The sequence below is a fragment of the Rhinoraja longicauda genome, chromosome 25 (genome assembly GCF_053455715.1).
Source record: "Rhinoraja longicauda isolate Sanriku21f chromosome 25, sRhiLon1.1, whole genome shotgun sequence".
In the NCBI taxonomy this organism is placed as follows: Eukaryota; Metazoa; Chordata; class Chondrichthyes; order Rajiformes; family Arhynchobatidae; genus Rhinoraja; species Rhinoraja longicauda.
The window spans coordinates 26,436,401-26,461,538 of NC_135977.1; the positions used below are offsets into that span (position 1 = coordinate 26,436,401).

The following is a 25,138-nucleotide window of genomic DNA, read 5'->3' on the forward strand; positions in this document are numbered from 1 at the left end:
GTGCGCGGCGCGAGTGTGAAGAGAGGCTGCGTCGAGCCGGTGATGGCGCTGCCTGTCGACGACGACGTCCCTTTAATCCTGACAGACGACAACACGGGGCTGAGCGCCGACACCAACAGAGACGATATCCCCAACGAAAGTAGGAATCGCGATCTCGGCTGCACTTTTAATGTCAGAGTGGTAACTTTTGAGCGGCGCAACTTTTGGTGGCCCCGAGCAGACGGTACTCCTTGAGCTGCCTGTGCGGGAAAGCCGATGTCTGTTTACATCTCATTCACAGCAGTAGTTGTGTGAGCTGCTCACTGTGATCATCCCCCCTCCCTCTCCTCCCTCGGAATAGCGGACTGGGTTGGCTCATTAAAAACAACATCTGGTCAGCCAGCATCTGTGGAGAGAGGGTTAATGATTCAGGTCCCTGACTCTCGGCGGATCTGACGATGGCAGTGAGGTGAAGATGTATTTATGAAACCCAAAGAGATCTCTGGGACCCTCACTGTGCACCTATATTAGCTCACCGTTTTAGCTCATTGACCCTGGGAAAGAATTGTTCAGTTAAATCTTGAAAGCGTGCAACAATATGTACGTGTAGTGTAAAGATACGAGGTAATAAATATAAGTGGAAAATAGAGACGTGTATTTTTTTTAATGGGTAGAGTTTTGGGATATGTTCAGGTTTCAGGTTTCAGGTACTTGGATGACCTTGTGCAGCAGCAGGCAATTAGGAAAGTAAATGGTTTATTCACAAAATGCTGGAGTAACTCAGCAGGTCAGGCAGCATCTACTGCTGCCTGACCTGCTGAGTTACTCCAGCATTTTGTGAATAAATCGATTTGTACCAGCCAGCATCTGCAGTTATTTTCATATACAGGAAAGTAAATGGTGTTGTGGTCGTTATTGTAAGTGGTTGCGAATACAAAATCAAAGATGTCTTTCATCAATTAGATAAGACTGTGTTGAGACAATGTCTGGAACATTGTGTGTTGTTTTGCTCAGCTTATCTAAAAAACAGTTATAATTGTTATTAAAGACATAGAATGAAGATTCACAAAATTGGTTCCTGGTCTCTCAAATTAAGAGAGATTGAATAGGTTGGCCTCTATTCTAAAGAAGTTGGAATGAGAAATTACCCCAATTTTTCGAGGACTTGAGAGGGTACATATAGGATAGATGTTTCCCTTGGCTAAAGAATCTAGACCTAGCAAGTCAGTCTTAAAATGAATGGTAACCATTTAGGATTGATATGTGGAGAAATGTCTTCACTCGGATAGTGAAGCTCAGTCAATCTGATGATTACATTCATAAGAAAGATCGTTAGATCTTGTTAATAATGGAGATGGTGGTATGGTAATTGTTAAACTCCCATAGTTGTTTCAGCATTTAATGACATGGAATTATATCTTTATGATACATCAGACTTGAGCTTGTAACTCTGTCTGGCTGTTTATGAATAAGATGAAGTTTTATTGTGGTGTATTGATCTTTTAGCAGTCACCTGTTATCCCTGTGTTGTCACTTATATAATGCAATTTGTTATTAATCATTACCTCTTTTATAGACTAATCAAATATTTCATAACTTAAAAAAAAAAAAATTCTCACCAGTCTCGTTTGTATGGATAGGAAAGATTTAGAGGGATATGAGCCAAATGCGGGCAGGTGAAACGAGCATAGATGGAGCATCTTGGTCAGCATGGACAAGTCGGGCTGAAGGGCCTGTTTCCGTGCTGTATGAGTCTGAGTTTCTGTCTGAGAAAGTACTCTTCCATTTGCTTTGAATATAGTTGCAATGGTCTTTGCCAGCCACTCCCAGGTTGCAAACCATTACATGAGCCAAAAGAAAACACCAGCATTTCTTATTGTAATCTTTAAATCGATGAATGTTTGTTCCTTTTTCACTAGATAATTTAGCTGATGAAACTCTTCATATAAACTTACTAACTCCAATGGAAATGCCACCAATATCCTTTCAGTCCCCGACAGTCCTTTCAGGTTAGGCAGAGGTTAACTTGCACCTCCTGTAATCTCACTTACTACATCTGTTGTTCAAGATGTGGACTCGCACATTGGCGAGATCAAACGTAGACTGGGCGATCGTTTAGCTGAACACCTTCGCTCAGTTCGCCCGAACAGTCAGACCTACCTGATCTCCCGGTTGCCAAACACTTTAATTCCCATTCCCAACCTGACCTTTCTGTCCTAGGCTAATCACAAATTTGAGGAACACCATCTCTTATTTCGCTTGGGCAGTTTACAACCCAGTGGAATAACTTTTGATTTCTCAAACTTCAAGTAACCCCTGCAAACTTCAAGTAACCACTCTCTCCATCCCTCCCCCACCCAAGTCGCACCAGGTTCTCGTTCTCACCTAGCAAACAGCTAACAGTGGCCTGTTTTCTTTATCATCATTACGTTTTTACATATCTTTCATTCAATGTTCCATATTTCTCTACATCACTGTCTATATCTCTTGTTTCCCTTTCCCCTGACTAATCTGATCTCGATCAGAAATGTCACCCATTCCTGCTCTCCAGAGATGCTGCCTGTCCTGCTGAATTACTCCAGCATTTTGTGTCTACCACCAGTATTTCAGCTCTTTCATTAAAATTATAATTGATCATCTCTGACATTCACCAGGTTAATGTCAGAGATGATAAATTATAATTTGGTCCTTTATTGTCATGTGTACTGAGGTACAGTGAAATTTGATTTACCATACAGTCATACCAAAACAGCAACAAGATACAAAACTACATAAAGATTAAACATAAACAGCCACCATCGTGACATGTGAGAATCCCCAGGGTACACAGCAAAATCGGAGACCCACAGCCATCAGTTCAATGTCCGGGCCACATACACAATCCTTTACCTTGATGTGACCAGAGTTGTACCGAATGCTGCCACTCTCTCTGCAATCCCTGTCCGCCCGAACAGTCAGAAAGTCGTCCACACTCGCACCAGACTCCAGAATGTTCTCATGGCGTGATGTCCCCGCAAACACCGAGATCACTGCACTCACGGCAATCCCTCTGAGTCCCTGCCAATACAGACAGCACGTCCATCTTGTTTTTCGGCGACCTCACATTCCCCACTGAGATGGAAGGCAAATAACTTTTACCTTCTTCCTCCTTTTCTCCCGCGGTCGGGGCGATCGAAATATCCGCAGTTGGGACGATTGAAGCTCCGGCAGTTGGCGATCGATGCCCCCGCAACGGTGTGATCGAGGCTCCCACAATCGGGGCGGTTGACGTTCCTGCGGTTGGAGCTCCCGAAGTCGATCCCGAACTGCGGCCAGCTCCACGTTGTTAAGGCCACAGTGCGAACGGAGATACAATACGGATTAAGTCGCATCTCCGTCGAGGGAAGAGATTAAAAAAGTCGTCGTCCCCTCCCCCCACCACATGGTACAAAAACTAAAGATCCACTAAAACATACAATTAAAACAGACTAAAAACAACAAAAGAAGAAAGGGACGAGGCAGGCTGTTGGCGAGGCTGCCACTTACGGCGCCACCCGGTGGTAACAGAATCTCCTGTTTTCTGTAGTTTTCATACCCTATCTATAATGCTTTGTCCAATTTCAGTTGGGGTGCTTTATTTTTTTGTATACATATTTCTGTTTATAAAACTAAATTACATTAGCTATTTTAATGGCTTTATCAGCCTGTAGCCAATTTTTCAAGAAATTATATATTTTATCTCCCAGGTCTCTCTGGTTTAAACTCTTTGGTATCTTCCTATAAAGTCTTTATGTCTAAATATATTTTCCTCTCAGATTGTAGTCTTGCATCTAGCTGCAATAAATTACATCTTCTGCCTGTCATCCCATTTGATAACTCATATGCTTCTTTCTGAAAATGTTTCATAGTAGTTTTAATGTAGAAGACTATCAGGACACTTCATAAAGACATAATTGGACAAAAAGTGACAGCAAGATAAAGCTGAACATACTAGGATGAGACTAATGGCTTGATCAAAGTGCAGGGAGAAAGAAAGAGAAAAGTGGAATATGGTAATACTTAGGGATGGAACACCTGAAAGCTTAGTCAATGGAAGTCAGAGTTGTCAGTGTTATGACAAAGACATTTATGGATGATGTAGAGATGTTGAATTTTTGACAGGCTGTCTGACTAGGGGATGCTCTCAGATAAGGAGGGACATGGCCATGAAATGATTGAAATTTTATATTAGAAGAATTTCAGGGGCCAGTAGCCAATGGAGATGAGCAAGCACGAAAGTATATGTGAGTGATAAGCTGACAGTCTTTTATCATTTTTCTTATTTTCTAGATTTCCTATTCTGCGTCATTAATATTTTGATGCTTTTATTCTCATTTTCAAGTCTAAATGCTCAAAACAAAAATAGATTGAATATTTTTTTCAAATATCAATTAAAAGTCCATTTTGGAGATTGCAAAATGATAGTTTAGAAAAAGGAAAATATTCGACTAAAATTGAAATAAGAGTGCATTTTTGGAGTAGATGTGAAAAGCTGGGAACAAGCCATTGAATCATTTACCAGTTTCACCCTGAGCCTGTGAGTGACATTTTAACCTTCACTGTCAAAAACTATGACCGAAAGGCAGTTAAAATTAACTGGGGGTCAAACACACTGGTTTCCAATCAGTCCAAATGCAATTTAAAATTGTGATGGCTTGGATATCCATCTTTCTTTAGCTATGCAAATTGGACTCTGCTGATGATGATACTAGGACTCAATTGCAAAGGTAACCCGAGGCATCAGCAGAGGAACATTGGTGATTTTCCTGTCAAGTTAAATCTGCTGGGAGTTGGACTGAGTGCAGGAAGAGAAAGAGCATAGAAATTATGTCATATAACTCAATGTTGACATGCAGGCATGATTACATTTCTATGTTTCTTTTGCAATGCACTACTGGTTGCCAGTTGCACAACCTTCATTTGTGTATCTGTAGTCTCTGAACAGCACAAGTCACTCATTCAGACAAGGGCCTTCACCTGTGTTTCTTGTTTCACTGTTTGTTAAAAGGGATAGTCTCAGTGAAGTCTAGACTGGGAACATGCTTCAGACTGGACTATTTCAGCATAATTTTCATGCTCGGTTGGAGTATTAGACATACCGCTGCAATGGTATGTTAAATACTCAAAGTAAACTGGAAATGTTTTTGGTTGGACTGGAAATGGGAGTCTATTTTCTCTCGAAATTACAAATGGAGATTATACTTAAAATTGTAGGAATTTCTCCATGCATGGTGTTATGGACATCTGAGTTCTCTACCCCAGAAAATGGTAATAGTCAAGGTATTTAAAGAGAAGGTAGATACGTTTTTGAAAAATTTGGGAATTCAGGGAACAGAAAGTGGGGCAAATTATCCATGTTCATATTGAATGGTGGGGGGGGGGGGGGGGGGGGGTTACTTGATGGCTTGTTCCAAGTCTTTTTTTTTCTTGTAATCTTGTGTTATCTCTTTTATTCTTGTAATTGTGTGTTATATCATTATCTTATATTCTAGTATTTTGGTGTGCCAAGGAATGTTGAGTCACATTGCTGATATCAGGTCAAAAGCAGCTTGGTTGTTGGGGACGAAGTGGAAAGAGGAAGTGATAGGATGATTGAAGGAAGACCTGGGGGGGTAACGGATACCGGAAAAGTTGGAGCGATTAAAAGGATATTGTGCTTGGTATTAGTAAATATATAGAGGTATCCATGAAGTGCTTTTAGATCATGCTATGTTACTCTAACATTGTCCATTCATCATTCTGAAGGTTTAGAACATTCCTCCAATTGTAACAGTTTTGCATAGCTGATTAAGATTCGCCTACAGTTGTTTTGACCTCATCCTTGTGTTACTAAATAGCAAAATTGTAGGCAATATAATTTTTAACAACACATTAGCAAGGACGCTCTGATATCATTCATCCCTATGCCTACAAGATGGGAGAGAAAGAGACTTTGACAACCCTTTACAAAATATTAATTTGTTTAAATAGACTTTCATTGATAAAGCTAATCAAAGAACATTAAAGGGGAAAATCATGCAAATTGTAGTAAGCTTCAGCCTAGAGAATGTTCCAGACCAAGTTATAGTCCCAGACTAACCACAGACGACTGTCGATTACTTGCTATAATGGGCTATAATGCAAAGTCAAGAAGAAGCACTGGCAACAATGTATCCCTCCCTGATGATCTCAATACTGTTTTGTTTCCTTAATCAAGATTCACTCACTAGTGGGGAAAACTCAACGTCGACTCCATCATGGCCCAAGAGGGTCTTATATGTTTCAGTGGGATCATCTATCATTATGCTAAACACCAACATATACAGATCTAACTTTATTATCTGTTTGCGGTAGAACAGCCCTCTAATGCTATTATATAATTTCATAGAACCACTGAAAGCTATATGATATTGTAAGAATAAAAGAAGCACGAGAATTAGCATACGGTAATTATAAAATATTCTGGTATTCTCATCAATAAGAAAAACAGCTACCTCCTTCACCTGATTAAAGCATTGTAATTATTTCTCACCTGATTGGAGATTTTTCTTTATTTCCAAATTTGAATGGGTTAGAGAATGTATTGGATTCATTCTTGTTGTTGAAAATTTATTTCTGCACGTTGAGTTGTCCAGATCTGCCCACTCCACATTAAAGAGACTGTGTTCCACAAAGGATGGCTCATCCAACGATCCAATTAAGAAATGGTAACATTCATTTTAAATTTCCCTCATATGAATCGACAGTTAAACACGTTCTTAATATAGAATCTGTTTCTGTCAGAACAATGTCAAATGGAAAATTTGAAGATATGTTTTGCATTTGTCATGATAAGGATGGTTTCTTCTAATTTTGAGTTAATAGGCTTGATAGAAGCAAGATGGTAGCAGAATCTTGCCGGGTCTTTGCGTACTGCCCCAGAAGATCATCAACTATTATCCACTATAATGATTCCATTCTTTTACTTGTGCACGATTGTACTTGTGCTATGATTTGACTGAATAGCAATCAAAGGTTTTTCACTGTATATAGCACGCAGGGGTCAATAATAAACTAAACTAAACTAAAAAATTATCAAGATAGACACAAACTGCTAGAGTAACTCAGCGGGACAGACAGCATCTCTGGAGAGTAGGAACGGGTGACGTTTCGGGTCGAGACCCTTCTTCAGACGTAATGTACTGATTTGTCCCAAATTGCTTTCAGGTGCTTAATCAAACAAAAGTTAAATCCGAAGAAAGGAGTTATCAATGCAAATGACAAACTTGGTCAAAGAGGTAATGTTTGGATGTCCTTACGAGGTGGGAAAGGAGCATACGTATTTTGAAAGGAAAGTACAGAACTTGGGAACTTAATTGCATAAGAAACAACCTCCAACCATAGGCCATACCCCCTCTGTCTTGCCTGAATATTCCATACTCTGGGATACTGAGTTGCCAATCTGCCTGCCTTTCAACTGTGTCTCAATGATGGCAACAATATAGAAACCCCACATTTCAATTAAAGCTTTGAGTTGATCCACCTTATTAGTTAGGTATCACAAAATGCTGGAGTAACTCAGCGGGTCAGGCAGCATATCTGGAGAGAAGAAATGGGTTACGTTTCGGGTCGAGACCCTTCTTCAGACCTTCGTTTTGTACCAGCATCTGCAGTTATTTTCCTACACACCTTATTAGTTAGATGCTTTACATTACAATAGATCCAGTTGGTTTCCCCTGAAGTGCATTTACATGTTTGCTCTTTTGGACTTACTAACTTTGCATGTACTTTCCCCTTCTGAAGATCTATTCTGAACCCCATTCTCCAGGCATGTGAATTTTCCGCATTTCCATGGATTTCCGCGTTTTTAAAATCCATTTTCCGCACCTTTTGCATGATTTCCGCGTTTTCAGTTTGCCAAAATCGCGTTTACCAACGGAGAAATTGGATTGGAAAAAAAGAAAAGAAACGATGTATAGACTTGTAATGAACACCAGGGTTCCGCTAGGGGTTCTACGAGAAGTCTCCCCAAAAATGTGGCACCTGGGCTGGGCAAGGCAGCCAATCTCGACCTCATCGGTACTTCCATGGCCAATTTGTCAATTCGGCCACTAGAGGTCACTGGGGGTTCCGCGAGAATCCCCCCTGCGCCCTGGAAGTCTCCCCGAAAATGTGGCACCTAGGCTGGGCAAGGCAGTCAATCTCGACCTCATCAGGACTTCCAGGATCGGTGGGGTGAATTTGCAACCTGCGGCCGGAGCTCTGGAACTCCAGCCCAGCTGGAGCCAGCAAATCTATCCCCATAGCTGGCTTCCTTGGCCGGCATGATAAACCAGCAAAGCTCTGGAACCAAGAGTGCCAAAAAATCAGTGATAGAACTGTGATGAAATATTAAATTTAAGTGCAAGATTATATAACTAAATTAATTAAGACGGGGTTAAAATATAAAACACAGCAGAAAAGCCAATTACCACCTTTTTGGGCTGATTATCAATTAATGTGCGAATTTACTTCAAAATGTTATTAGTATACAGTGACATATTCACATTATTTTGTAATGTCCATTTTTACTTTGTAATGCACTAAAAGAGGCTTGAAACTAGTAATTTTGTGTGTAAATTTTCCAATTTTTTGACCCCCACTGTACGCCTCCTGCTCGTGCAAGCGCTCGGCTCTTTTCCTCATTTTTTACCTCACTCACATGGCTGATTCTCCTGCCATCTCAGATTGAATCCTACCCAACAACACAAACATACTTCACCGCACGGACGTTAGCCCATCCGACATGTACAGATTTCACCTTCCGCAGAAATAGTCCCAAAGATCCAGGAACCTAAAACCCATCTTCCTGCACCATCCCTTCTGCCACACATTCATCTTATCAATCCTTCTGTTCCTCTAATCAGTGGTTTGTGACAGTGGAAGCAATCCAGACATTACAACTTTTGCAGTCTTGCTTTCTAAATGGCTTTGTAGCTCCCTAAACTCCTGTTGCAGGATCTCATCCCTTCTGCCAGTGGTATCTACAACTAGACCAAGTGGACCCGTTGGGCCCAAACCTCTCCTGCATTGGTGCAGCACCCTCTCCTACCCCACTCCCTCCCCTCCCCCCTCCCCTCCCCACTTCCCCAACCCCCTCAACCTCAGAAGGCAGTGGAGGCCAATTCTCTGAATGCATTCAAGAGAGAGCTAGATAGAGCTCTTAAGGATAGCAGAGTCAGGGGGTGTGGGGAGAAGGCAGGAACGGGGTACTGATTGAGAATGATCAGCCATGATCACATTGAATGGTGGTACTGGCTCGAAGGGCCGAATGACCTACTCCTGCATCTATTGTCTATAACACCCCTTATCCACCCTCCTCCCCCCCTCCCTCCACCCCACCTCCCTCCCCCTCTCCCTCCTCCCTAGGAAATAGATTTAAACTTTAAAATGTGAATAACTTTAAAAATATAACACCGATTTCAATAAAACTACTTGCTTTACCATTAAAGCGACAACGATGAGTTAGGTGGGTCTAAAATTGTCACGCTGTGTACCGTTTTGGCTGTAGTTCGATCACAAATAAACAAACAAATGAGAGTTTTAGTATATAGATGACCATTCAGTGGTATCTACAATGACCACTGGTTATTCACTCTCCCTCGTCAGAATGTGCTGAAGCCAGTTTGAGATATTCTTGCAACAGGGAGGGAGCAAACCATCCTGGACTCTGCCCCCACTCCTAAATTTAGTTTCTGAGCTCTAGTTTGACTAGCTAGAGAGTTCAAAAACCAAAGGAGTGCTATGGTATTTGTAGATATGAATGATGACCATTTTAACTGATACAAAAACCTGAACATTTCTGTCATATAATTTCAGGTACTTTGGACATAAAGTTTGCACGTGACAGGACTTATGGTTGGTTGTACTATTAATTTTTTTTTCAAATCAAGAATCGATGAAGAAGAATTGTTTTTGACTAGCCAAGAAGAATCCAACTGTATAATTCTTTCATGTGCATGACAGTATACATTACAAATATTAAACTGATGAGAACAGTTAAGTTTACAATGCAAACATATTAGACGCACTTTCATTTTCTGTTTGCAGTTCTAATATACCTACTATGTTTTCACTTGCTTAACCCGTAAGTCAATGAATAAACCAGATTGCACAGAAGCAACGTTTTCTGAGTTAATGTGTAAAAAGATTTTTGATTGTAAGTAGCTATCTATAGTTCTTTAGTGTCAAATTGATACCACAATCATGTTTATGCTGAACTAGCAGAATTTGCAGTTTGTACCATGCAGCTAAAACCAAATATGTCATTGTACAACACATTTCTTGATTACTCTGGCATGGCTGGCAGAGCAAGTGGTTTCACTCATTAGTAGGATTTACTGACATTAGTTTACTGTACAGGAAAACTCCAAGGTGCTTGTATTCCTTGGTCAATTGCACATCCACACACCCCTTTGGGGGTCACTGTGGCACAGCAGTAGAGTTGCTGCCTTACAGCACTTCCAGCGCCGGAGACCCGGGTTCAATCCTGACTACGGGTGCTGTCTATGGAATTTGTATGTTCTCCCTGTGCCCACGTGGGTTTTCTCCAAGATCTTCGGTTTCCTCCCACACTCCAAAGACGCACAGGTTTGTAGGTTAATTGGCTTGGTGTATGTATAAATTGTCCTTAGTGTGTGTAGGATAGTGTTAATGCACGGGGATCGCTGGGCCCTGGGCGGCGCGGACTCGGTGGGCCGGCGGGCCTGTTTCCGTGCTGTATCTCTAAAACTAAAACTTAGACTAATTGCATGCACAAATCAGTTTTTTTTAAATGCAAGGTTTGGTTTTTAATGTGATCACCTGTTTTTTGTGGAGTCAAATTATATAAATTGTAGCTTCCGCTACTTTGTAATAAAGTACAAGGTGCCTTATTTTCACTTCCACATCAATGGAAAGTACAGATGTAACTTGTGTCTGCTCTGATGAATTTAGTTACAGCCCTTTGGAAAAGTTATTGTACATTCGGGAATTTGAGACAAATGGTATGTGTAAACTTTTCATTTGTGCTTTACATAATTAGGTAGATTTATCTTTGTTATGTATTTATATTTTACTTAAACCGTGTTACTGAGTGTTAACTGAGTCTTGGAACTTTCTTCTAATTTTGTCTTGGGAAAAAAAATTACCATGTTTTATTTGAAAAGTCATCAATTTTTTCAAGCCTTCTAAAGTATTAAAGTTTCATAAGTTTGTATTCGATGTATGAATAATACTGAATAAACAGTTTGAAGAGGAAGACATTTTAAATGGAGATTAAGCCATGCCTACTTATTCAAATTAATCTTTAAGAAAGTTGAAATATTCATTAATCTGAATTAAGCAACACGAGCAGAATGGGTGCTGTATAAATACAATTGAATTATAAGAATTTTGAGTTAAGCAGCAATGTACTGAGGAATAAATTGTATTTTGGATTATAAAAGTAAAATTGGTCTAGCTTTCTTTTAATATCGTACTTTGGATTTCCAAAACTAACATTCAATATACTGATTGAATCAGTCAGTTTAAGTGATTTGCCAGATCCACATGTCACCCTTTCCAATTATCAACAATATTCACCCAAATATTGATTTTATTCCTCACCTCGCTGATTTCCCCTTGCCTGATCATGGTCATTACCCTTCTATCTGCTGATCGACTCTAACCAGCACCCACAAACTTCCAATCCCTTACTCTCTCCTCGCAACTAACAAAAGCTGATTTAGATGCAGACCCAGGCATTCCTGCAATTGTTTGAATGTGTCTAACTGAATGGGATTTTCCTCTGACATAACATGTTAACACAAAAGAAGGAACCTCTGATTATGTGCAGTTCTGTCTGAGAGGAACAAGTGTGGATTCTATTTGAACACTAATATTCTACGTGGTTTCAAGTTGCTCATTTGGAAACTTTCCACATAAAATAAAGCACCAGAGAGTTTGGTGTTTTCTTATGTAGGCTTACAATATTTCAGGCATGATGCTTTGTTATTGCAGAGGCAGCTCATTTTATTCAGGGCATCATGTAATGGTGTTACTGTCGAGATACAAAAATCAAAGAGTTGTGTCGCCTTTACCTGATTACTCTCCAATAATCATATCTGGTACACATCTATGAAAATGAGTGTGGAAATTAGTTTAGCGGCGATCTCCACCTCCAGAAGCAAGTATTCCCTTCCCTCAATTTCAAGTTAATAATATGCTGATAGCCAGTGTCACGATTCTTACCACAAGAGGAAATGCTGCTATGTTCGGAACTAAATTGATTTAATTATTGATCTACATATTCAGAATACAAGGTTGGAGAAAGAAAAAAGACTCTTGATGCAGCAAAATTAATACAGATTTTCAAACTAATATGTTTGTGATATGTTTGTCCTGTAACTTTTAGCAAAGATATTCTCAGTTGTAATGCAAGGCAACGATAAAATTTGACATTTTACACATACACATGCAGTGGAAGTGTTATTTGTTTTCTTTTTTCTTCAGTTTTATTCCTTACTTTCTCGCTGCATTTACTGAGATGACTCTTATCCTTTAATATCCCCATTATTTGATCATGTTACGGTGGTACTTATGCATAGGTCTTTTTGACACTGCATTTTACTGCAGGGAGGCATCCAATGCAATCTAATCATCTCCTCATCTGAAGTCCACTTATACATTTCCAGTAGAAGACATTAACTAGCAATCAGATGGAGAAGAGTTAAAGGAGGCCAGCAATACCACAGTCCTTGCTCAAAGGATCAAACTATGGTCCTGCTGGTCAATTCATATCCAAGCTGTTAAATGGATAAACTCACCAAATGTGTATTTTTAATAATGGGAATTCAACCTCAGGTTAAAATTAGCCCTCATCAGAGGTTCATTGCAACACTGTAACTCATGACCTTTTTGGCCTTGCTATAGAACTGTTTGCATGATAGAATAACAAAACTACTTGCTGAAACTATGCCTGACCTTGATGAAATACAGATTCAAAGGAATGTCATTACAGACAGTAGAGACAACCTTGATGCAGTGAAAATCTCTCACTTCACAAATATTATTGCCAACTTGGTTGACTGCCAGCTATTAGCCCAGCAGCGTTTGTATCAAACAAATATTCTGTCTCCAAATTAGAACACTTGCTGTACATTTTGAATTTTAATGTAATTGTGCTCGGTAACTTAATTAAATTGCCACAGGTTTTCATGAAAATTTTTGCGAACCTAATAATAATAATAATAATAATATAATAATATATTCCTTTATTCGTCCCACACCGGGGAAATTTACAGTGTTACAGCAGCAAAGTGGATAGCAAGAGAGCAAGAGATCATTCATTATAAATAAAAGATACATAAATTGTCATCAGTTTTTCGTGTGTTCTTAGCTGTTATTGTTGACTCGTCTGCTGGGAGTAGTGCTGGTTGTGCAGTCTCACAGCAGCGGGAAGGAAGGACCTCCTATATCCTTCACGCAATTGGGGTGAAGGAGTCTGTCACTGAAGGAGCCACTCAGTGCAGTGACAGTGTCCTGCATGGGGTGGTATTCGTTGTCCAGCAGCAATGTTAGCTTTGCCATCATCCTCCTCTCTCCCACCACCTGCACTGAGTCGAGGGGGCAACCCAGGACAGAGCTGGCCTTCCTGACCAGCTGGTTGAGTCTCTTCCCTTCCGCCGCTGAGATGCTGCTGCTCCAGCAGACCACTCCATAGAAAATGGCCGATGCAACCACCGTGTTGTAGAAGGTCCTTAGGAGTGCCCCCTGCACTCCAAAGGACCTGAGTCTCCTTAGCAGATAAAGTCTGCTCTGGCCATTTCTGTATAGCGCATCGGTGTTTTCAGTCCAGTCCAGTTTATTGTTGAGGTAGACACCCAGGTACTTGTAAGAATCCACCCTCTCGATGTCCATTCCCTGGATTTTCACTGGTGTCGGGGGGACCTGGCTGCGCCTGCGGAAATCCACCACCATCTCCCTGGTTTTCCCCGCTTTGATCCGGAGGCAGTTCCGCTGGCACCAGTCCACAAACTCCTTGATCAGTTCTCTGTACGCCCTGTCCTCATCGCCCGTGATGAGGCTGACGGTGGTAGAGTCGTCAGAGAACTTCTGCAAATAGGAGTCTGCAGAGCTGTGCCAGAAGTCCGCAGTGTACAGGGTGAACAAGAATGGAGCTAGCACTGTTCCTTGCGGAACCCCAGTGCTGCAGACCACCCTGTCCAAGACCAGGTCCTTTGTCCTCACATACTGTGGTCAGTTGGTGAGGTAGTCCAGAATCTAGGATGTGAGGTGGTGATCCACTCCAGTGCGCTCCAGCCTGCCCCCCAGAAGCCCCTGCCCCCCAGAAGCCCTGGCTGGATGGAGTTGAATGCACTGGAGAAATCAAAGAACATGATTCTCACATTGCTATCCGGCTTCTCCAGGTGTGAAAGAGCTCTGTTCCGTAGGTAGATGATGGCGTCCTCCACCCCGATGCAAGTCTGGTAGGCGAACTGCAGCGGATCCATTGTTTGTCTCGCCAGGGGGAGGAGATGGGCGAGGACCAGACGCTCCAGTGTCTTCATCAGGTGTGATGTCAGTGCCACTGGCCTGTAGCTGTTGAGTTCCTTCGGGTGCTGCTTCTTTGGAACCGGTACCACGCAGGATCTTTTCCACAGCTGTGGAACTCTCCCCAGTTTCAGACTCAGATTGAAAACATGCTCCACTATTCCGCACAGCTGGTCTGCACTATTGGCCTCATGCAGTGTTTTAAAATTATAAATTAATTATAGAATATTTTTAATGATCTTGAATTTGCAACATTCAAGCAAGAATTAGTTTAAAAAAAACAGGTTGTAAAATTAATTTGCCTGAAACATCAACAGGATATATATCACTTGTTTGCTCATTGTACATTACCCTTAATTTGTATGGAGCATGCAAACAAATGTGAGCCATAGATTAGTTCAGTTATTATTATCACATGTACTAAGTTACAGTGAAAAGCTTTTGTTTGCTTGCTGGTGATATTTATTATTAGAAACTTGACAAATTTGTTCGGTTTGAAGGAAGGAACCTTGGATCTCATTCATAATTATTGCCTGGTTGCTGTCATTAAAAGATGTATGCACGAATACCCAAGTCATTCTTGGTGTTAAAGTGTTTATCTTTACTCTGCTATCATGAGTTGCGCAGACTTCCACCACAGTTGTTTCACTGATCCATTGCCTTCATTGGGTAGAACTCTCCAGAACTTGTTCTATCCTGCTAAACTGCTTGTGGCTTCAGGTTCATCCTGGAAAGCAAAGGTGACTCAATGGTTTTCTCTATTACCACTCTCTGCCTGAATCTACTCCCTAGCCTTTTCTGCCCTTTATCTTCAACAACAACAACAATGAGATAACTAATCAGTAAAATTATATGCATCTGTTCAGTTCCCTCAGATGAATCTCTTATACTAATTCCCAAACACCCTCCACTCTTTTCTCCAACTTTGCTTCTTTCTCTAGCCTAACAATCCAAAATTCTCCAAGATTCACCCCTGGCCCTGAATGTACATATTCCTTTCATGCTTATAAAATCTGCAAAACTTAAATGCCTTCTGGACATGTGGCCCAGTTCCACTAAGCTACAAATTGGCTTCTTAAATTCTATGCTCATCGGAATTATTAAAAAATCATTCTTTTTTACTTATTTATGGAATAAATAAAGCATCATTGGCTAATTGTTTCACCAAAGCGGCTCACCACCATCAAGACCAATTAGGAAACATTGGTCTTGATGGTGGTGAGCGACTTTATTGAACCACTTCAGTCCTTGTGGTGCAGATCTTGGGTAGGGAATTTCAGGATTTGGACTCAGTCATGAGATGTATTTCCAAATCAAGATGGCTTGAGACAAGGAGGGGAACTTGCTTATGCATGTTCTTATGCACCAGATGCCCATTGCTTTATGGGGGTAGTGCTCGCAGGTTTGGGAATAGATTAGACAATGTTATTCTTGGGTAATCATCGCTGTCTTTCAATCATCATCACTCCCCTGGAGTAAAACAAAATCCTTGTCCTCTGCCTCTTAAAGTTCATAAGTGATAGGAGCAGAAGAATTGGGCCATTCAGCCCATCATGTTGACTCCACCATTCAATCATGGCTGGTCTATCTTTCTCCATTTAACCCCATTCTCCTGCCTTCTCCCCATAACCCCTGACACCTGTACTAATCAAGAATCTATCTATCTCTGCCTTAAAATATGCTTAATCTCATTTTTCTAGTTCGTGGCTGAAACCGACTCTGTGTCTGTCCCTTTCGATGCTACTTGACAGCTGTGAGCTTCCAATATTTTCTATTTGGCTTAGATTTCAAGCTGTAGCATCGTATTCCATTTCATGACCTACATGCTGCCTCTATTGAACTATAGTTACCTTGTGATATTGGTCTTCTAAAAATTAGAGAGAATTATCTAGTTAGTCCAGCAATACCCTACAGAATAAGCCAGCAAGATGTAGAGATTTCATTGTGGTGTGCTGCATGCTACAAAGCCTGAGCAGCCAGAAACAGCAGTCAGTCCCTGACAATGTGCAGCATGTAGACCTGGATCCTGAAGGACTTGGAATATAAGAAGAGCAACAGATGCCAGAGGGCAAGAAAGGCTGCTGGGAAGATCTCAGATGAATAACACTTGCCTCAACTCCGGTAGAAAGGAAAGGTGGGGCATTGCCTGGTCAGACCATAAGGAACTTCTTCATAGAGAAACAATTTTAATAAGAACCTGATAAACCATAGTTCCCAAACCAAGCTAAGTGACCACACTGCTACCTTGAGTACCAACACACTACAGGAGTAGACACAAAATGCTGGAGTAACTCAGCGGGACAGGCAGCATCTCTGGAGAGAAGGAATGTCCCCGCTGAGTTACTCCAGCATTTTGTGTCTATTTTCAGTTTAAACTAGCATCTGCAGTTCCTTCCCATGTACTACAGGAGTAATGTCAGGTGAGCCCAGATGGATCATTAAACTCTTCATAACCTGCCGTCCACGTTCACCTGCACTAAATATAAAGGTTTCAAAGGTCACGTGTACCAATTAAGGTACAGTGATATGCGAATTACCATACAGCCATATGAAAAAAAAGCAACAAGACACACAATTACATAAAAGTTAACATAAACATCCACCACAGTGCATTCCCCACATTCCTCACTGTGATGGAAGACAAAGTCCAATCTCCTTCCTCTTTATTCTCCCGCGGTCGGGTTAGTCGAACCATCCGTCAGGGCAATCGAAGCTCCCACAGCCGGCTGGGCGATCGAAACCCCCGCTTTGGGGCAGTCGAAACTCCTGCGGCTTAGAGTTCCCGAAGTCGGTCGGGCTCCATGATGTTAAAGTCCATAAGCACCCACGGTTGGAGCTCCGAGGTCGATCCCTGGCAAAGGGATCGCAGGCTCCGCGATGTTAAAGTCCGCAGGCTCCACGGTGGAGCTTTCAAAATCGGTCTCCAACAAAGGCCGCCAACTCCTCGATGTTAGGCCGCAGTGCGGATGGAGATACGATACAGAAAAAAATCGCATCTCCGTCAAGGTAAGAGGTTAGAAAATGTTTCCCCTAACCCCACTCCCCGACCCTCCCACATAAAACAAGCTAAAGAACACTAAAAACATACATTTAACACATACTATTAAACACAAAGGAAAGAAAGCACATCAATCCTTATCCTAGAGTAGATGTGCTGATCTTCTCTCTGGTATGCCTGTACATAAGATTACCAATACCGAATGCTAAACTGCAACCAGTAAGTGTCCTGTGTAACTTACCATGTATTCCTTTTGCCTAATTTGCCCATACCTTGTGGTATTTACTATACAATGATGTGGTCTTCAGCCTCCAGCTTGGTTTCCTCATGCTCTGGAGAGAGGAAACGTTATATCTTAACTTTCACAAAACTAAGGATATGCGAATAAGTTCTACAAAAAGATGCTGTTCTGCAGAGGATAAAACTTCTAAGTAATTTAGTTCTACTTTCTGAAATGCTCATTTATATACCATCACTGTAAAACATTTTCCTGGGTTTTCTTTTCGCGTTCTTCCTCCCCATTCCAAGTAATAAAAAAGCACTTACTTTGCAATCGCTCTAGGTCAGCTGGTTTTAGTACTTGTATGACAGAATGATGAAATTTTCCCTCTCTAATGCATGATGAATGAAATTCAAGATGCATTTCCTTAGGTAATGCATGACCTGTTTGGCCTTCTGCTACTTGAACCATCCATTTTCTGTCCTCTTAATAGATGGAGGAGGATATGATATTATCACTTCTGAAGTGGTGGTGACTCCAGACGTTCGAGACTACAGACCGAGCTGTGGTTCTCTGAAACAGGTCTGGGAGATGAATTATCAGGAAGCAGCAATCTACCTGCAGGTATGAAGCATTTTGTGATTTGAATAGTCCTGCTCATATAAAGCTATTAAAAAGGAACTAATATTGAGTATAAAGCATGTATGTGATGTAACACACTTGATGGTGAAATTGCTGCTTGCTGAGAAATTGACATAAGTTTTTATTTAACAAAATATTTAGCCCTAATTGCAAATAATTCTTGTAATGACACTGTTCTGCTCTTGACAGATTGCTTCCCTTAATTCCCAAGTCAAGGCAATACTTAGTTTTCTGAGGTTAGTTGCACACATAGTACAAATGGTTTTCACCATTTTAGAACAACAGAAATTTAAATATATGCTTAGACATTTTAATTATATAATAGATGGAATCCACATATATATAAGAGTATTAAAAATTGGACTAGAGTAATATTTGATTCCTGTGGTGCATTCCAGTTGAATAAAAATTCCCACATTTCAAAACGTTTGCACCTGTCACCTTCCTTGCATTATTCAATAATTCCATTATTGTGAAAAATTCTTGTCCACTGCATTGTGCACTAAACAAATATTGTAGTAACATTTGTATTTGAACTTTGCTTTTGATATTTGGTTCCATTAATTCCATTGAAATCAAATTTTAAAAAGTGGAATTCAATTTGCATGTGTTAATACTTTGAGGGTTAGCATGTGCCACAGACTTTTTTTTATCACAGTGGAACCATATTCTTTTACTGATGCCATTTTATTATATGAGCAAAAGAGGGATTTGAACATTCTTATTCCCAGGATTTTTATGACAGTTTGTTCTTAGTTGAAGATAATTATTCCTTATAGATTCAATTACATTCATCACAGTGCGTTAAGTAACATCATAGACTGGTACTTCTTATGGAAGGTGCAGTCATAAGCAGTTGCCACATCAGGGGTAAATTTTATTTTGAAGGTACAAGGAACTGCAGATGCTGGAAACTGGAGAAAAAAAATTAGCTGCTTGAGGAAGTCAGCGGGTTAGACAGCATCTGCGGAGGGAAGTGGACAGTCAACATTTCAGTTGGACCAGAGTATAGGGCAGGCAGCCAGAATAATGAAGTGAGGGGCAGGGTGGGGCAAGACCTGGCTAGTGATCGATGGATCTGTGTAACAAGGGATTGATTAGAGACAAGAAAGGGGGAAGTGTCATTGAATCAGATAAGGGAGGAAGGTGACGAGTAGGAAAAAATAAGGAAGGAATGGTGGGCCGAAGGGAACAGTAGGGATAGGGCACAGGACCTTGTGGAAGGAGTAGAAGGGTGATGTAGTAAGTGGGGTGGGGTGAAGAAACTGGGTAATAGGGGGCTAATGAGGGTTTGGAAAGAAGGGGTATGTGAGAAGATAAACTTCAAGTTTGTTATTGGGTATCAGGCAATAATAATGAATGCGGTGCATTTGGTTTAGCCATGTTACCGACCTTGTGAGACTGGCACTTGGTGAAATAGTAATGCTGTTGTCTGTTGTAGCTTACCTGAAGCATAGTTATAACTGGATTGGGCTACTTTGTCCCTCCCTTGTCCCTACGTTGTCCCTGGATTGGGCTACTTTGTCCCTAGGCTTTTCACTGAGATCTGTGACAGGTTGATTCACAACCTAAATTCCCTCTATTCGCCCGTGCGTTTTAGCAATTAACACCGTTAAGATGCAAAAATCTTACAAATCTCAGATTTAAAATTAATATATAGGCAATCCTCAGTTTACAAAAGGGATGCATTCCTGGAAAACATTTCCTGAGGTGAAATCTGGTCAAAATGGATTATGGATTTTTTGAAACAGTGTTTTGAGATTTTATTTCAGTTCATTACAGCGAAAATTGACACATAAATCGAAGTGTATATGCCAGAGAGGTAATGGCTTGAGTGAAAGTCCTTAATTCGAATGTTCATAAATAATGGAATGCAGTACCTACCAATGACTCAGTACAAACGGCTTTTTGTAAAAGAGAATCCTAAACTTCTGTTTCCTACCTCCACTCATGAAATATCTAGATTTACTCTTTAGAGTTTTCCCCTCTTAATCCAGAAGCAGCAGAAATTTATTTATCTATCTTATCTTTTCCCTAATACCTTGAACATATAACAATATGTTAATTTTAGTTTAGTTTAGAGATACAGTGCAAAGAAAGGCCCTTCGGCCAACCGTCTGCTCCGACCAGCGATCCCTGCACATTAACACTACCCTACACACTCTAGGAACAATTTTACATTTCTACCAAGACAATTAATCTATAAACCTATATGTCTGTGGAGTATGGGAGGAAACCGAAGATCTCGGAGAAAACCGACACAGGTCACGGTGAGAACGTACAAACTTCGTACAGACAAGCACCCGTAGTCAGGATAGAACCCATGTCTCTGGTGCTATAAGGCATTAGCTGTACCGCTACACCACTGTGCTGCCCAATTTTCAAAATTTGCAGGGACTACAACATTATTTTCAACAATTTAAATGTTTTAGGATTAAGATACGATTATCATTTTGCCAACTTTGCACAACATATAGAAGGGTCTCGACCCGAAATGTCACCCATTCCTTCTCTCCAGAGATGCTGCCTGTCCCGCTGAGTTACTCCAGCACTTTGTGTCTATCTTCGGTTTAAACCAGCATCTGCAGTTCCTTCCTACATATACCCTTCCTTGCGTGGTTCCCTGAACTTCCCCCAGTGCTGCAGGTGTAGCCGAATCAGGATTTTATATAACTGTAGAATTACTTCTACCTCCTTGTTTTCTAGATCAGGCTTTCTGATTTTTGATTAGATTCTCTACTTTGTCCCGATAATCTGCAAAATTAGGGTGTTAATTTGCAGAGCATACTTTGGTAGAAATTTGTCCTTGGTCACGTAAATGAAACGAGAGATGTGGTGCCATGTTGAAAAAATTTGACCCCTTTTGAAATTCAGTTCTTTTGAAGTAAAAATAATTGAATTTTGGTCGTTCATTGCTACCATATGCATTTACCTTTTGCACATTCAATTAAGAAATTTCTAAAGATAGACACAAAATGCTGGAGCAACTCAGCAGGACAGGCTGGAGAGAAATGGATGATGTTTCGGGTCGAGACCCTTCAGTCTGAACACGAAACATCACCCATTCCTTCTCTCCAGAGATGATGCCTGTCCTGCTGAGTTACTCCGGCATTTTGTGTCTATCTTCGGTTTAAACCAGCATCTGCAGTTCCTTCCTACACAAGAGAAATTTCTACTCTACTTGCAAAAAGCTGCCCCAAATATATTCACTGGCCTGGTAATTCAGCAATGTAATGGTCTTTTCACTCGGGAATGAAGTCAAGTAGGCTTTTTTCATCATTAATGGCCCTTGTTCAGGTGACATTTTGCAGGGAATTATGCCATCTCTTGAGAACATTGCCTGGGAAATTAAGTTAACTTGATCAAAGGTCCCCGAATTATGACACACACAGGTTTTAATAAGCTAACAGCACATTGTAAAGGAGGCTTCCTAAAGAAGTCCCAACCTGCTGCAAACTCTGGTAGCTACCTTACTAGCTCACCTCTGTTTCTCTTCATCATATCATCATCATATACATACAGCCGGAAACAGGCCTTTTCGGCCCTCCAAGTCCGTGCCGCCCAGCGATCCCCGTACATTAACACTATCCTACACCCACTAGGGACAATTTTTACATTTTACCCAGCCAATTAACCTACATACCTGTACGTCTTTGGAGTGTGGGAGGAAACCGAAGATCTCGGAGAAAACCCACGCAGGTCACGGGGAGAACGTACAAACTCCTTACAGTGCAGCACCCGTAGTCAGGATCGAACCTGAGTCTCCGGCGCTGCATTCGCTGTAAAGCAGCAACTCTACCGCTGCGCTACCGTGCCGCCCTAATCTCCCAATTATACATACCTTACCTATCAACTATTCGCAGATTTTTCCTCTCTCTGACCATTGTGCTCCCTCCACCCATAGTAGGTCCATATTCACCCGACTCCAAACAGCCTGACACCACCTACTCTGCAGGTCCCAGTTAGACTTTCACGCAGTTCCTGAGGCCCCAATTTGACAAAAACCCATAACCCCCTATTGGCATTCTCATGCACCACACCAATCTTCAGCCTGCAAACAGATGAGATTCCCCTCTTAAGGTATGATTGAATCTCTTCCCAAACTCCAACCTGGTTTTTCCCTTGCCAGCCATTTTCTTTCATGCGATTCGTATCAATGCTGTTGTATCAATTAGTATAACATTGTAATAAATAAAGCACAATCCAAGATTGATAAACAAGGAACTGCAGATGCTGGTTTACAAAAAAAGACACTGTGCTGGATTAATTCAGCAGCTCATGCAGTATCTCTGGAGAACATGGTTAGGTGACGTTCCGGGTCGGGACTTTTCTTCAGTCTGAAGAAGGGTCCAGACACGAAAAATAACCTTTCCTAGTCACAATGTAAGTTTAACTTGGCAAGTTAAAGGTTAAAGATTTGTTTATTAAACATGTAAACTATTTTGCTGCTGTTTCTCTTTGGTCTGAGAAGGGTTTTTTTTTAACTGAGGAGATCCTACAGGACTGAAATGGTGTGTCTACCTCTTTATTAAAGTAGCCTTACTGTTGATAATCATTGGGCAATCAATGATTGTTAAGCAGAAAGGTTTCAGACAAAGATGAGCCAAACTAAAATAGAATAGTGATTAAGGATTAGGAAACAAGGTGATATGAGCACTTCTTTATGTGATGAAAGATCTATTTGAAGAATGGAAGAGAATGTAGATTGGAGAACCAAAAACAATTTAACAAAGCCTTTCCCTGGAATTACCTTTAAATGTAATCAACAAGTTGTCTATGTGAAGAAGACAAAGTATGTGTGAGAGAGAATATGATAATAAGAGGTGTTGGGCTGAGTGGAACTAATAAGTCACCTGAAGTCTTTAGTGGCTGTGGCACGTTTGACCATGAAAGCCAATAAAATCATGGACCGTGTCTAGATATTGACTGAGTGGCCTTGTCTGAGGATTGAGGGTTAAAACTAACCCATGGAAGAAAGATTCACATGGGCTTAAAGATCACATGGAAGACAGAAAGCAGAAGATGGACTGAAGACAGCATCACCTGTGTTCAAAGCTCCAGACTGCAAATAGAGTAGTGAACTATTTGTCAGCCATGACCCGTGGTTAAGCATTAAATTTTGTACTTCAATCCTTTACACATGTATCACTCAATGATCGCACCAGAACCTGCAGATGCTGGAATGTGTGGCAAAAAGTGAGAGCTGCATCTAGACTGAAAAGTAGCCTGTATAGAGGTGTGGGACAGATGGTTGTTTCTATCCGTCATTACCCCTCTTCATTCAGTTCCACTCTTCACCTCCTTTCCTATCATCTTCCAGAATCTGCTGCCTTTTGTTCCCGATTTATCACCTCGTTACATTAAAACATACAGAGCATTAAAACATGCAGAGTATTTGTATATATGTTTTCATTAGATTATGGAATGTTTGGTAGTGTTCCATGTAAATTTTATTATTGTAGATTGTTAATCATTTGGTGCAATAAGCGGTAGTTCGTTAATAGTATTCAGAACATTCTGTGTGCGGAAAGACTTGCCATACCATCAACCTTTGGCCTTGATATGTTATTGATTTCAGGATGACAGATTCTGAGCACAGTGGTGTGCTAATATATAAAATATTGATTCTAATACATGGGACTTAAAAGTGCAAATACTACATCGACAAACATCAGAAGTTTTTGATTAAAAACCCTGTGAAAACCAACTTTTCCCAATGTTCACAGCGTAGAGTGTGAGGGCGAGAATATGAAGATTTCAAAGTGTAGATTACTTAGGTAATCACTTCTAAAATTAAATCAACTAATGTAAAAATTACTAAAAGTAATTGAAGCTCTGCAATATCTTGAAAAAAAGGTCAAGGTAATTAAAGTAGTCTTTTCAACCTTTTCTCTTTTGTACTTTTTTAATTGAGTTTTCTTTGCACCAGATCAAAAGAAGAGTGATGCGTCGGAAGGAACTGCAGATGCTGGTTTACACCGAAGATAGACCAAAATGCTGGAGTAGCTGAGTGGGTCAGGCAGCATCTTGGGGAAAACTACCAGAGATGCTGCCTGACCCACTTTTTACTCCAGCATTTTGTCTATCAAAAGATCAGTGATGTTTGACTGTAATGATGTTGCTAAGATTTTATATTTTATCATTAAGTTAAAAAGTGCAAAAAAATATTAAGAGGCTAAAATCCCCGAAGGACAGATATTTTCTTATTTCAATTTAAATAGAACCTGGTGGAAATGTTGTAGGATAAGTATTTATATAATCTCTTGCACCCTTACTGGAAAAAAAAAATCAGATTATACTTAACTCTGTTTTTTGTCACCTCAGGAGGGAGAAAATAATGACAAGTTTTTCACTCATCCAAAAGATCAAAAAGCCCTTGCAGCCTACCTCTTTGTGCACAATCACACGTTCTACATCATGGAGCTGATTTCCGGATTGCTGCTGTTGATACTCTCGCTGTGCGAGGCTCCAGCTGTTCCCTCACTCCGACTCGACATTTATGTACGTTGTTATTTTGTAAGACATAGACGGTTCCATTTTAGTTTATGCGTCTTTCTTGATTGTTGAATTGTCATGCCTGAATTGTTTGTGTGGGGTATGTCTCATATTTTACTACTTGATAAGATTCAGTAAATGATGCAAATAAACTCGGCTCTGTGAAGTTGTGTGGGGTAGTTTTATGAAACTATGAATTATCTTCTCATCTAGCCATTGCGATACCTAGCTTTGTACAGTAATCTCTATTCTTTCTAGATAATGGAAACTAAGGAAAA

At 40.6% G+C, this 25,138-nt stretch overlaps 1 protein-coding gene across 2 annotated transcripts in view; it reads left to right on the top strand.

The window, feature by feature from the left end:
* Positions 1-20: 20 nt before the first annotated feature.
* Positions 21-25,138, top strand: part of tpcn1 (two pore segment channel 1) — a 70,244-nt gene continuing 45,126 nt past the window's right edge. Inside the window, exons 1-3 of one of the 2 annotated variants that reach the window (XM_078421730.1) lie at positions 21-139; positions 18,217-18,347; positions 24,690-24,866. In XM_078421730.1, coding sequence (XP_078277856.1) covers positions 43-139; positions 18,217-18,347; positions 24,690-24,866 — 405 coding nt within the window. In that variant the 5' untranslated portion in view covers positions 21-42. Of the gene's footprint in view, positions 140-18,216; positions 18,348-24,689; positions 24,961-25,138 lie in introns of those variants that run through there. The other variant, XM_078421731.1, reaches the window with a different exon arrangement.